The 12,732-nt window shown below is 43.6% G+C and overlaps 1 protein-coding gene across 7 annotated transcripts in view; it reads right to left on the reverse strand.

Moving 5' to 3' along the window:
- Positions 1-5,970: 5,970 nt before the first annotated feature.
- RPS6KA5 (ribosomal protein S6 kinase A5) overlaps positions 5,971-12,732 on the reverse strand; it is a 170,364-nt gene continuing 163,602 nt past the window's right edge. For all 7 annotated transcript variants that reach the window (XM_025982535.2, XM_072745577.1, XM_072745576.1 and 4 more), the window contains 3 exons: positions 10,958-11,117; positions 9,274-9,437; positions 5,971-7,835 (listed from right to left, as the gene is read on the reverse strand). In XM_025982535.2, the coding sequence (XP_025838320.1) occupies positions 7,596-7,835; positions 9,274-9,437; positions 10,958-11,117 (564 nt within the window). In that variant the 3' untranslated portion in view covers positions 5,971-7,595. The remainder of the gene's footprint in view (positions 7,836-9,273; positions 9,438-10,957; positions 11,118-12,732) is intronic.

The following is a 12,732-nucleotide window of genomic DNA, read 5'->3' on the forward strand; positions in this document are numbered from 1 at the left end:
TCGAGATCTTATATTACCAGATGGGAAAACTATAAAAGTTACAACTGCAATGCACTGAGATTTTCAAGACACTGTGCTAGGTCAAGTGAACACTTTGACTACCACCTCATACCATATAAATTATCAGCACTAGATGGATCACAGTTCTAATGTGGATGGTAAAATAATAAAGCTTTTAGAAGAATAATCATCTTGGGGAAAGATTTATGAAACAGGATACAAAGATCATTAACCATAAAAAACCAGTATATTGAACTTCACAAAATTTAGAACTTTCTGTTATCGAAAGACAGCAATTGAAAAGCAAAAAAAGCAAACCAAAGAGACGAGATTTATAACAATATATCAGACAAAAGAAAAACAAAACCCTCGTATCAGGACGCCTGCGTGGCTCAGTGGTTGGGTGCCTGCCTTTGGCTCAGGTCATGATCCTGGGATCCAGGATCAAGTCCCACATTGGGCTCCCTGTGAGGAGCCTGTTTCTCCCTCTGCCTGTGTTGTGTCCCTGCCTCTCTCTGTGTGTCTAATGAATAAATAAATAAATCTTTAAAAAAACCCTCCTATCAATAAAATACAAAGATTCCCTGCAAATCAATAGGAAGAAGACAGACAACCTAAAAGATATACTGGTTAAGTGACTTGAATAGAGGCTCTCAACAAGTGAGACTACCCAAATGGCTAATAAAGATATAAAAGGGTGTTCTACTCATCATCATTTCTCAGAAAAATGCACATTAAAACCACAATAGAATACACACTTGCCAGAACACCTAAAACCACAATGAAATACACACTTGATAGAATGGCTAAAACTAAAAAGGCTGATGGTACCAAGGACTGATGAGGATGTAGAGCAACTGGAACTCTCACACATCATTGGTGGGAATGTGAATTGGTACAACTGCTGTCGAGAACTATGGGGCCTATCTTTTAACCTGAATATACATCTGTTCGGTGAGTTTCCCTCTTATGTATATAAACCTGAGAGAAATGAATGCACATATCCACCAACAGTTATGTCCAGGGATGCTCATGGCAGCCTTAGGCGTAAACGCTAAAAGTTATAAACAACCCAAATGTCCATCAACTGTAGAGCGGATAAATAAATTGGGATATACTCACCTGATGGAAGAAAATACAGTAACGATAAAAGGGCACACTATTTTATTGCTGCCTGAGACAACGTAGATGAATTTCACGGACACAATGATCTCAAATAAAACCAGACACAAGAGGACTAGACACTAATTCCATTTACAGTAAGAGCAAGAACAGGCCAATAAATCCATGAAGATGGTCAGAACGGTGGGTAAGCCTGAGTATGGGTCAGGAGCCTCCTCTTGGTCTAGGTGATGGCTTTAAGGGTGTCATACATGCACAGACATTCACTGACCTCCCTACTTAAGATCTGAACACCTTCTATGCTATACTGCATTAATATTCTTAAATAATCTGATCACTACCCATACGTGGTCTTGGTGCTCCATTTGAACTGGTCTCTGGCCACAGAACATCAATGGTCTGGACAGAAGGCAGTAGAAAAAGTCTGGGGAGGGAGCAGGGAAAGCGAGGAGAAAGCAACCACATGGGCCTCCTACAAAAACACATAAACCACCTTACAAAGCCTGTGCAGACATGTTATATAAGTTCTGCTAACCACCCAGCAGACAAAAGTATTAAAGGACATTCATGTATCTGGCTACTAAAATAGCATTTGTATTAAGTAGCCCTCTTCATGTTCCTGTCAACTATTTGCATCTCAGATGTAGGGCTGCTCACTCTCAAGCAGTGTCATTTCCTGATTCCTACATACTTTCCATCCCCCAATGCTCCCTTCTCTGCCCCAATCAAGTATTCCTCCGGTCTTAGTTACGATCTATAAATGTCAGTCAACACGTGGATATGCTAAGAAGCAGTGAGAGAAATATCAGCGTGGGGAGACATTACGGTGTGCGGTCGGACAACTGGAAAGCCAGAAGACAAAGCAAGAAATGGTACAATTGCTGCAGGCTGTGAAGACACCACAGATGGCCATGGGCGGACTGGCATTCTGCTGAACTGTGGTGGGACTATACTTTTCCTCTTAATCATTCACACAGAAGAAAAAGTTTTTCTATATTCCATTTACTTTCTAGGAAGACAAATTCCTGTCTTTCTGTAAAGCTGAGGAAGAGTGTACAGAGCTATGTGGTTTAATGCAGCTTAGATTGTTTTCAGCAAGTGTGCAATTCCACACCCCAGGATACCTACTGTCTTAGAAGTATACCTGCTGTACGTTAAAGTGCCAGTCTTTCAAAAATTCTTGAGTATGTATAAATGTGGTTTCCTCTTCCTCTTTCTGAAAATTCATGCAGTAAAGTTCTGGGGAATATTTTTCAGAACTTTAGCCCTAAAGCATTAGCTTCATGTGTACTGCCTTTTATTTCCCTTCTTATTCATTAAAAGAAGAATTATTGTACATTTAATGTCTCCTTCTACTGGTATTTATAACTTTAGCAAATAGGCTAGCACTATAGTACCTAAAATAAACTGTTATGAATGATTGAATGTCTATGCAGCTAGCAAGTCTTTCATGAGGATAATTGTCACACATCCTTTCAACACAACAGTGCACATTTTCCATGACCAGCCTCTTAGAATGTTAAAAATAAAACTGCAGTTAAGAATGTCAAGTTGGTTAGCCTAACTGGATTTTTAAACAAAAAAAAAACAAGAGAAAAAATGATTTACCTATCTGCAATTGAAAATGGCAGAAAAATAAATTTATAGTGTGCATTCTGTTCGTACTTAAATTTCCTTTTCTAAGTCATGATGTTTTTTGTTCTTTATTTTCTTCTTCTTTCTTAGTATAGGGCTTTTTTTTTTTTTTTTTGAGAGAGAGAGAGAGAAATGTGTTAGTGGAGGGGGCAGGGTAGAGGGAGAGAACCTCAAGCAGACTCCCCGATCAGTGCAAAGCCCTGATCTCATGACCCTCACAGGGCTTGATCTCATGACCCTGAGATCATGACCTGAGTCAAAACCAAGAGTTAGAAGTTCAACTGACTGTGCCACTCAGACGCCCCTCTTAGTACAGGGCTTTAAAACATCCATGAAAATATTAAAAACTCCTTCTTCATATGGGAAGGAACAAGAATGAAACTGGAATTTGTTTTAGTGAGAGACAAATGTTATGAAACCATACAAATTAAAAGCAAAAGAATAATGGAAATGACACAAGGCTGAGTAGTATCCCAGGTGCCTGTGCTCCGGATAAGTTGCTGTAGTAAACACCAACTTGACCTACCTGAAGCCCTCAACTCCTTATCACCGAAGCAGCACCCCAACTAGAAAAATATCACAAAACATCCTTCCACCCATCCCCACAGAAATATGCTAGAGTGAAGCCTGATGAGTAACTACCCAGAATCCTATCTTTTATCCAAGTCTTCTAGACACAAAATACCAAGCTTTTTACCATGTGGTTGGGAAGTCATCATGGAAGGAAAATGGCTGGCAGTCAACAGGACCTATTTTGCACGACTACAAAGAAGCCAAGACAGATGGAACCGGGAGATACTTCAGTTTCACACTCCTTTCCTGTCTAGTGGGAAAATGTAAACCACTGGCACCTGCTTAATTCACGAATTCATGAATGAGGAGGTAGACAAGCACCTGGAGGACGGAGGCTTCATGTACTGAGTTACCTGAGAGCGAGGTGGCCAAAGAGCAGGGCTCAGAAGCGATATCTTGGAAGGCTCAAAAGAAAGAAATGCTGGAGATGGGAAGTGAAATGGCGCTAACCACGTGTTCTTGTTGGATAGAGAATACCGCCCCCTTGAAAAGACACCTTGTACTCATACACACGATTTAAAGAATTGCTCTCAAGAAAAATATTCTCCCCAAAGAACGTCACACTTGGAAGTGAAGTCCCGTAATCAGATGGCAAATAAAACCCCAAAGTTGGTGTAGGAATTCCCTTTGGGTAGATGAGACTTTTAAATATTTATTTCTGCATACTTCTTCTGCTGTCTTACGATTACCTGCCCTTTCTTTGAGTTTTGGAACGACTTGCACTAAATTCAAAATTTCGTTAGAGCCTGTTACATTCCTTTTAGTGCCAGGCAATGGTGTCAAATGCAGATAGGCATTCATGTAGGGGATCCAACTGGTCATAGGCCAGCAGTCGGGTGTCACGGAGTAGGACATTTGAGGGGCCAAAGGTCAGGTAATCATAAGATATGTCATTATGTTACAATAATTCATCTATAAGACAATCGCGTTTTATAGTGTACATGGCATATCTGAATTTAACTTCCTTATTTAGATCTTAAAGAATATTTCAAATGTGATAAAACGAACACCCAAATCCTATTCTTATGACTGGTCATGGGGAGGAGACTCAAAGTAATCAGGTGGTCAGACACACAGGGCCAGTAATTTAGAGACTCTCACCATTTTGAGGTGCTCTGATCTTCAAATATGACAATAACAGAGGTTGGTATGGGAGAAAGGTGAACAAGGAGACAAGCAAGTGTTATCCTTTTATAAAGTACTTGAGGACACACTTTAAAAAAAGTAAAGTGAGATACAAAAGAAATTCCCTCACTAAAAAAAATAGTACTGTTATCCTCATAGGCTTCCTTAAAATAACTTACCTTCTATTTTACATGTAGCCTTTACATAGTTATTTAAGATATCGGTCACAATATAAACATAACAAAGCGTTTTTTCAATGGGTAAATGAATCCGCAACTCTGACACCAACAAACAGGTTGAAATTAACTCCAGGAGGCTTGATTTTTGCTTCCAGGGGTTCATGGACTTGCTGTTTTATAGGAGCTGGGAAGAATGAATGAGTTTTAAAATAGCTAATTTAACTCAGTCAGCCACAGGACCTGGCACAGGAAGTAGAAGAAACTGGTCTTTCAAAAATGTATTTCTTTTTGTACCTGCTTGACTTTCAATCAGCCCTACAGAGTCAAAGAATGTATGAATCAGGATTTATGATGGTCTGAAACTACATGCAAATAAAATCAATCAGCCAAAAAAAGGGGAGGGGTGATTTGGCCTCATCTCCAAAATTAGTATCATAAAGTATCATACACGATTGAGTGTATGTATTTGGTTTTCTTTAGATCTGCTTCTGTTTTACTCCTAATACTAAGAAAGAGTCCTTTCCTTGAAAATCTTCATATGAAGTAGTTTTTTGTTTACTTCTGAGATGACGCATTGAAAACTTCACGAATTTTCAAGTGTAAGTCCCCAGCCAACTAGCAGCGTGCACACCGTCTCAGTGCTGCAGACCCATGGCACAGGGGCCTCTCTGGAATTTGCGAGTAGCGTGAGGATGAAGATGTTTGACAAGGGGGCACAGATCCGGGTGGTTTTTGAGGTTCTTTCAAATGCCCACTCTAGGTCATTCAGGGAGCCTCACTGTGATGGGTTAGTTGTCTCTTTCCTTTCTCCTCTTACTCTGCCTTTTTTTTTTTTTTTTTTGACCCATCCATTTTCTGTTGGGTCCTTCACTGAGAGTAAATGAAAAGAAAAGCCCTCAATTTCATTACCCGGGAGTCAGTGACATCATCAATTCTTAGAGTATACTGACTATTTTTCTGGATCATTTTCCATTAGCAACAAAGCCCCTTTGGTTTATACTTGACAACTTAGTATTTTCTACTAGGACTGCACAGTTTAAAAAATGACCCAAAGAGCTAACTCACACCTTTCCAAATCTATTCAATATAATTGTAGATATAAATGGACATTTTCTTGGTTATTATAGCGCTGAGCCTGATGGAATCACGTTCTGTGAATTTGCTATAGGTTGGTAATAATTTACGTAGCGATTTCCCAGTGTTACCAGGAAAGACAAGATAGCTACGAGCACAAAACTTTCACTGACTCATAAGAATTATGGAGCCATCTGGGCCACTAAAATATATAAAGAGTTATTTCCAATAACCATTGTGGATAAAAATGTGAACAAAATAATACGATATTTTGAAAATATTTTAATATTCGCAATTTGCCTGTGCTATTAATATATACATTGATTTAGTAATAAATATACTACTATTACATAGAGCGCAATATTTTTAGTATTCACAACTGGTTGAAATTAATGCTGCTATTATCTCAAGAAAGGAATAAATAAATATCATGCCCAAATTCCAAACCAATGCTCAAGAGGTTACCATTAACAAAAATTATAAAATAAACAGGGCATTATCTTTTTAAGCATGATTCTTGTAAACATAGCAAAGATCACTTTTCTCAGTCCTGACATTTCATGTGATGGCTTTAAAAGAAAATACAACATACAAATCCTATCACTTCTTTTTTTGCATAGGGAGTGAATTAATTGTATTCAAAAATGCAGCAATCTTTCAATGAAATGTCTTCATCACATAGCACTTATTTTCTGTAGGAATTCAGAGCTTTGGAGCAATAAAAGTGCTCTGCATAAGTTTATAAAATATGCTTTCTGGATTTAAAATTTAACAGAAAAATTTCAAGACAAGTCATAGTCATGATTCTAAAATATTATGTACATAATATCCGACTACAGGAGGGCACGCCTCCCTGTAGCACAACACAGTGTACAAATGTGAAGCACAGTGTTTCATAGAATTTCCCTTTAGATTTTCTTCGCATCGGTGCCTAACTGGCTAATGATATGCCCATTCCACTTGTGCAAACAAAGTAGAAACAGGGACGTGAGGACAAATTTAAAGTGGATAATGGAAAAACTGGCAAAAATGCAGTACATATGCTTTAAACAGTGCACTTTATAAAATAGTTTGCTTTATCCATATTCTCTTATAAAGTGCAATATTACTTAAAACAGAGACATGTACCTTAAGATTTTGCAATAACCATTAAAACAAACTGCCAGGAAAGAGCAGTGCAAAATTAAAAACATACGTAGCTTAGCATGCATCTCAGATGGATCCCAAATAACAGAGCATGGGACCTTAAGTTCCTGCACTTTTTTGTTTTTGCTTTTGTTTTTTTGTTTTTACTTTTTAGAAAAAGATTAATAATAACAGGTCACCATCACATGTAACCATAAAATAAAGACAATAAGTTAAAATCCTCTCTCAAGAAGTAAGTGTACGCCACACATAAAATTCACTACAGATTCATTTTGAAAACCATCAGGCCTTTTTCTCTGATAAATCCCTGTTGGAGGGGTGCAAATCTCTTAAAAACCCACGCTGGCCACAAGGCAAAGCGAAAAGTGTCACCATCACAGTACAAGGGACTCTTGCTGGCAAATGTTTAGAAAACCTGCGACCGACTCAGTAAGCAGCTCACACCTAAGCAGTCCCTAGTTAGATCTGCGGACAGACCCTCTGCTCTTTCCAGAACAGTCCTGTTGGCGTCGTGCTAGGCCACTAACCAGTATAACAGGGTGCTCTATTCACAGTAACATTCTCTGTCCAGTGCTTTGGGACGAGGGTAACATACTGGGTTTTCCTGAAAAAACTCCCTAAGAAGCAGATTCCAAAGAAGACCAACAGGACAGGTTTTTAAAAGCGTGAGAGGTGACCTCGGGCACACTGAGGGCCCTGGCGGGGCGGGGTGGTCAGCGGTGACCTCCCCCCGCCTGCTGCTCAGTCTGAGAACTGGAAGAGTGCGTCGGGGGTGCTGGCGTCGGTGGGGTGGCTGGGCTGCAGGGTCTTGGTGGGCGTGGTCTTGCCGTGGGAGTGGGACGAGGATGAGTGAGAGCTCTCGCTGGAGCTGCTGCGCGTCTCCGTGCTGGTGCTGGTCTTCTTCATCTTCCTCCTCTTTGCCAGAGGGGCCTTATCGACGTTTTGAAGGCAAAAGCCCTCTCTCTTGTATTTGTTAAAGGCCTAGGGGAGAGAGAAAGGGAGCCCCCGTGAAGGGAGAGGGACAGTGGTTTTCCTGGCAGCTGTGACTTCCTGCAGATAACCTGCTGTGGCCACACGGCTCTGGAACCAAGTCCCCAAGACCACTGTGTGCAAACCTGCTGGCAGGGTACAGGGCTCATGGGAAGAGGGGGTTCTCGTTAAACCACACCAGCCGGGGCCGTTCAGGACTCAGGGTTCTCATAAATCTTTTGAAGTGCTACTATAGTGCTATTGAAGTACTTCAATAGTGCTACTTTTCAATAAAGACCACTAACCTCTCAACCCCCATTACTTTTACTAGTCCTGTGTCTCAGATTTAACATTCTGACCATGGGGGCACCCGGGTGGCTCAGCGATAGAGCGTCTGCCTTTGGTTCAGGTCATGATCCCGGGGTCCTGGGATGGAGTCCCCGCAGAGAGTCTGCTTCTCCCTCTGCCTGTGTCTCTGCCTCTCTCTTTCTGTGTCTCTCATGAATAAATACAATCTCTTTTTTTTTTTTTTTTTTTTAAAAAGTAAAACAAAATAAGATTCTGACCACAAAATGCCCACACAGAGCACATTGGATCCTCCTCTCCACTTCCAGGCCGGGGTACTTGGGGTGTATCTGGAGTACTTCATCTACACAGAGAGGGTTAGCTCCACCCACCTCGGCCTTGCTTTCTCCTTACAGTTGCCTGTGCCCACTTCTCTTTGCCTCAAGTTTGGGTGTCACCAGGGTTATTCTTCACGGCTTAGCATCACATGTCACCAGGGAAGATGGGGATACAAACTCTAAGAGTTAATCCCTTCACACCTCAACGCATCCTAGTTCATTAATTTTTAATCCATTTCTGCAGCTGAAGAAGAAACGCCATTCCTATTCCTCTCTCGAGCTAATCCCTTCAGAGGTAATTTATTTCTCCCTGATTCATCGATTCCTTATACAATTATCTTAAAGTATTTGCATCTGCTTGGCACAAATGCGCCTAATCTTACTCCCTATCCCTCACAGTCTCTAGGACAGGTTATGCACAAATGGTTGTTGAGTGAATGATGGACTTTCACACGTGCCTTAGTTCCTAATGTTTATTTACGGCTTTTAAAGAAAATTATTTAGCCTATTCGAGAGATAAAAGCTCCAATATAATGCATATTGTTTTCATTATCTACTGAAAATTTTCAACTCTTCAAATATCAAACTACTGTCTCATCTCACAAACTCATCCTGAATGTCAAGTATTTTGTGGGGTAGCAGTGACTCGGGTCTCCCACACACTTTGTTAATAAAATGTGTTTATATCACAGAAGGATTTATAAAAACACACCTAGAAGGACACATTATTTTAAATATTCTACTAAGAGTGTGCCTTGGAAGTTACAGAGTAAATGCCCTGATTCCTTTTCACACCCGCCCGACCTGTGTGGACCACAGGGCCTTACGTGGAAAGTTGCTTTCACACAGGTTTGCACAGCAGCTCCTGAAGATCCTAGAATGTCTGGAGTCATAAGAGGATTTGAGGACAGCTGGCTGCCATCTTGAAGCCATTCGTTGTATCTCAAGCCTGACATTTTAAGTCTTTTATTTGGATCAACTGTGAGAAGTCCTATGGGAATAATGAAGATGTTTTTATTTTATGATTTGTTCCAAACATCAATCTCAGGTAGCTTCATGTGACACAGTGATTTGGATAAGGCTTCAACCTCCCACAGAGGGAGTTACATTTTCATACATCTAAATCCCCTCGTAAACACTGAACCCGAATGACAAGGCCCACTGTAGGCCGACCGGCTTCTCAATCAGGAGGGAATCAGCACCCAACACATACACTCCCAGTGGCCACGGGCAAGCTCTCTATGAACAGGGTGCCAGGTGCACTTCATTCCTGTATGCACACCATGCCCAAGTCAGCGAGTGCAGGAAGGCAACAGGGACACGGAGATGGAGACCCAACGAGGAGCTAGGAGGAGACGCAGACAAAATCCAACTCTGAAGGCACTGGGGGACAGTCCCCATGCACAGGGTGTGAGTGGCCCAAGGGGAGGCTCTGACTAGAGGGTGGGCACCCTGGAAGGCTTCCAGAAGATGAGTCCTGGGGGATAAGCCCAAGTGGGCTCCATGAAGAGGGATGCCCCGGGGATTACAGAGAGCAAGCCTGAAGTCACGCAGGAATGTGAGCGCAGGCACACGTGAAGAATTCAAAGGCAGAGCGAGGCTCACAGGAGGCCCGGGCAGCAGGGCCTGGAGGGCCCTAAAATTCCAGTGCTTGTCCACGGAGTCTGACCGGGGGCTAATGGGGCCTCTCTGAAGGATATTTAGCAGAGAGAGGCATAATCACCTCTGGGTATGAGGAAGGTCACTCTGCTGATTGGTAAGGGACAGGTGACATCAGGCAGTGAGAAAACAGAGACAGTGCCTGGGATCTGAGAGAACTGATGGTGGCTGCATGAATGGGGCCGAGTGGGCAGTGAGGACTGTCGCTGGAGCAGGGACTGATGGGGGTGAGAACCGATGCTGGACCTGGGGAATGAGGGGGGTGAGGACCGATGATGGACCTGGGGACTGAGGGGGGTGAGGACTGACGCTGGACCCGGGGACTGAGGGAGGTGAGGACCAATGATGGACCTGGGGACTGAGGGGGGTGAGGACCAATGATGGACCTGGGGACTGAGGGAGATGAGGACTGACGCTGGACCTGGGGACTGAGGGGGGGTGAGGACCGATGATGGACCTGGGGACTGAGGGGGGGTGAGGACTGACACCGGACCTGGGGACTGAGGTGGGTGAGGACCGACGCTGGACCCAGGGACTGAGGGTGAGGATGTGGGGGGCGACAGTGCCACCCAAGTGTCTGGCCGCCTGGCAGTGGGGAGGGAGTGAGGAGGCATATTTGGTGGAAAGGACAGTAACACAGTGTCAGTTCATTTGGGTGGTGTTAGAGTGAGATCCTGTGGACCCCTTGGATGTGGACAAGATTCATAAGGGACAGCGGTCCTATGGCTCAGCAGAGTGACCTGGAAACCTTCTAGGACACACGTGAATTCCCTGAGCAACCAACAACCATAGGTGAGTGGGTATGATTCCACTTCAGTCGCTACATGGTGTGAACTTTCATTAGAGTCTTACCTTGGATCAAATCTTTAGCTTCTTGGGATACATTCTTCCAGGCTTCTCCTTCAAAGGAGAAATCTCCCTTTTTAATTTTCTTCATGATTTCCACCGCACTGGTACATGTCAGACTTTTGTCGTGAGACTGGAAGGGAACTTGCCCTGACAACATCGTGTACTATGAAGAGGGAAAAAAAAGAAAGGGAAGAAAAGAGAATGTCTGCCAAAGTCACGGTCAAAGCCACGCGGAGCTTCACTACTCACTTCATCAACATAGTTTCCCGGCTCCTACAACCAGCATGCCGGGGTTGAGGAGGTCATGTAGACTTCTACCACTGAAGCGACCAACACATTTCAAGGCCTTGTGAAGAGGTCAGACAGCTTATTACATCAAAATTTAAAGAGCAAGAACCAAACAAGGATGTTCTTCAGAAAAGATAGTAGAAAATAGAGATAGCCGAACCCCTCAATAATTGTTTTTTTGTTTAGTTTTCTATTCAATACCACACCCCCTTTCCTTAGGAGATTAACTGTGGTTAAGAACTTCAAACATTTTTAAGTTAGGCCCTCCTGTTTTGATTGTAATTACCACTTTATTTCTCTCATCGTCGCGTTGAATATGATGAATTTGCTACAACCACCTGTTTTCACTGTAGCCATGTGTTTGAAAAATTTATGTTTGAGGTTTTTTGCCCTTTAAAAAGTCAACAGAAAAACTGAAAAAGCTAAGTGAGGCTTGTCTTTGCAGCAGAGACTGGATTTAAGCTTTAAACTTCTCGGAGAAGGTTTCCTCTCTGCTCCCTGAGAGACCCAGAGGCCACGGAGGGGTGAAGGCAGGGTGGCGGGGCGCAGACCACACAGATGCGCTGCACAGCGAGGAGACAGTGCTGGTACGGGTGGGAGCCAGCTCACCACAGCATCAGTCAGGAAGGGACAAGGAGGATGGTCTCCATTTCAAGCCCAGCCGTCAGGAGGAGACACACACCCACAGACAAGTCCCTGTGACCTAGGACTCTTGCCATTTCTCTTCCGGCCATGAGTCTAACGGGCAGGCTCACCCTCACAAAGGCAAGAGGGGGACGCTGCTTTTTTTTTGGGGGGGGATGCTGCTCTTACACACTGGATCCCAGAAAGGATGGAAGCTCTCAGGATAATAAAAAGGACATCAAAAGGGGGGAAAGCAGGAGAGAGGAGAGTAGTCAACAAACGCTGGGTGAGGACGGAGCCCCAGACAGAGAGGAGAAGGAACCTGGACCCTCTGAGGTGACCAGACACCAGGAGGCTCTGGACGGGAATTGGGACTCTCTGTACAAGAAAACCGTGCCCGAGAGAAAACCTCTGCTCCCCCAGATGGAGACGCCAAGGAGAAGAGACCGCAGTTACTGACTTGGAGCCACCTGACATGAAGATATTTGTTCTAAGGAGGGACAGGTGTGGACGCCTGAAGAACAATGACAAAACAGTTTAAGAAAATCCCAGAACCTCCCTGAGTCTGTTCTCCTTTGTCCTTTGCACATAGTGACGCTGGCACAGCCTACGTCTCTCCTCCCTCTTCAGACTTGGGTGCCAGCTTCCCGCCCCTGACCCAGCACCTCGACTGCCCGTCCGGCTCGGCCTTAAGGTCCCCGAGTTCCCACCCACGCTCCCCACCCACAGGCCCTAGGCCTCCCCTGTCTCTTCTGTCTCCTCAGAAGGCCATTTTCTATCGAGCCGGCGAAGGCCCACCTACCCTGCCGTGTAACCTTCCAGGATGCGTAACCAGGGCCTCCACCATCTGCCATCGTTACTCCAGA

Source organism: Vulpes vulpes, unplaced genomic scaffold, assembly GCF_048418805.1.
Source record: "Vulpes vulpes isolate BD-2025 unplaced genomic scaffold, VulVul3 u000000644, whole genome shotgun sequence".
In the NCBI taxonomy this organism is placed as follows: Eukaryota; Metazoa; Chordata; class Mammalia; order Carnivora; family Canidae; genus Vulpes; species Vulpes vulpes.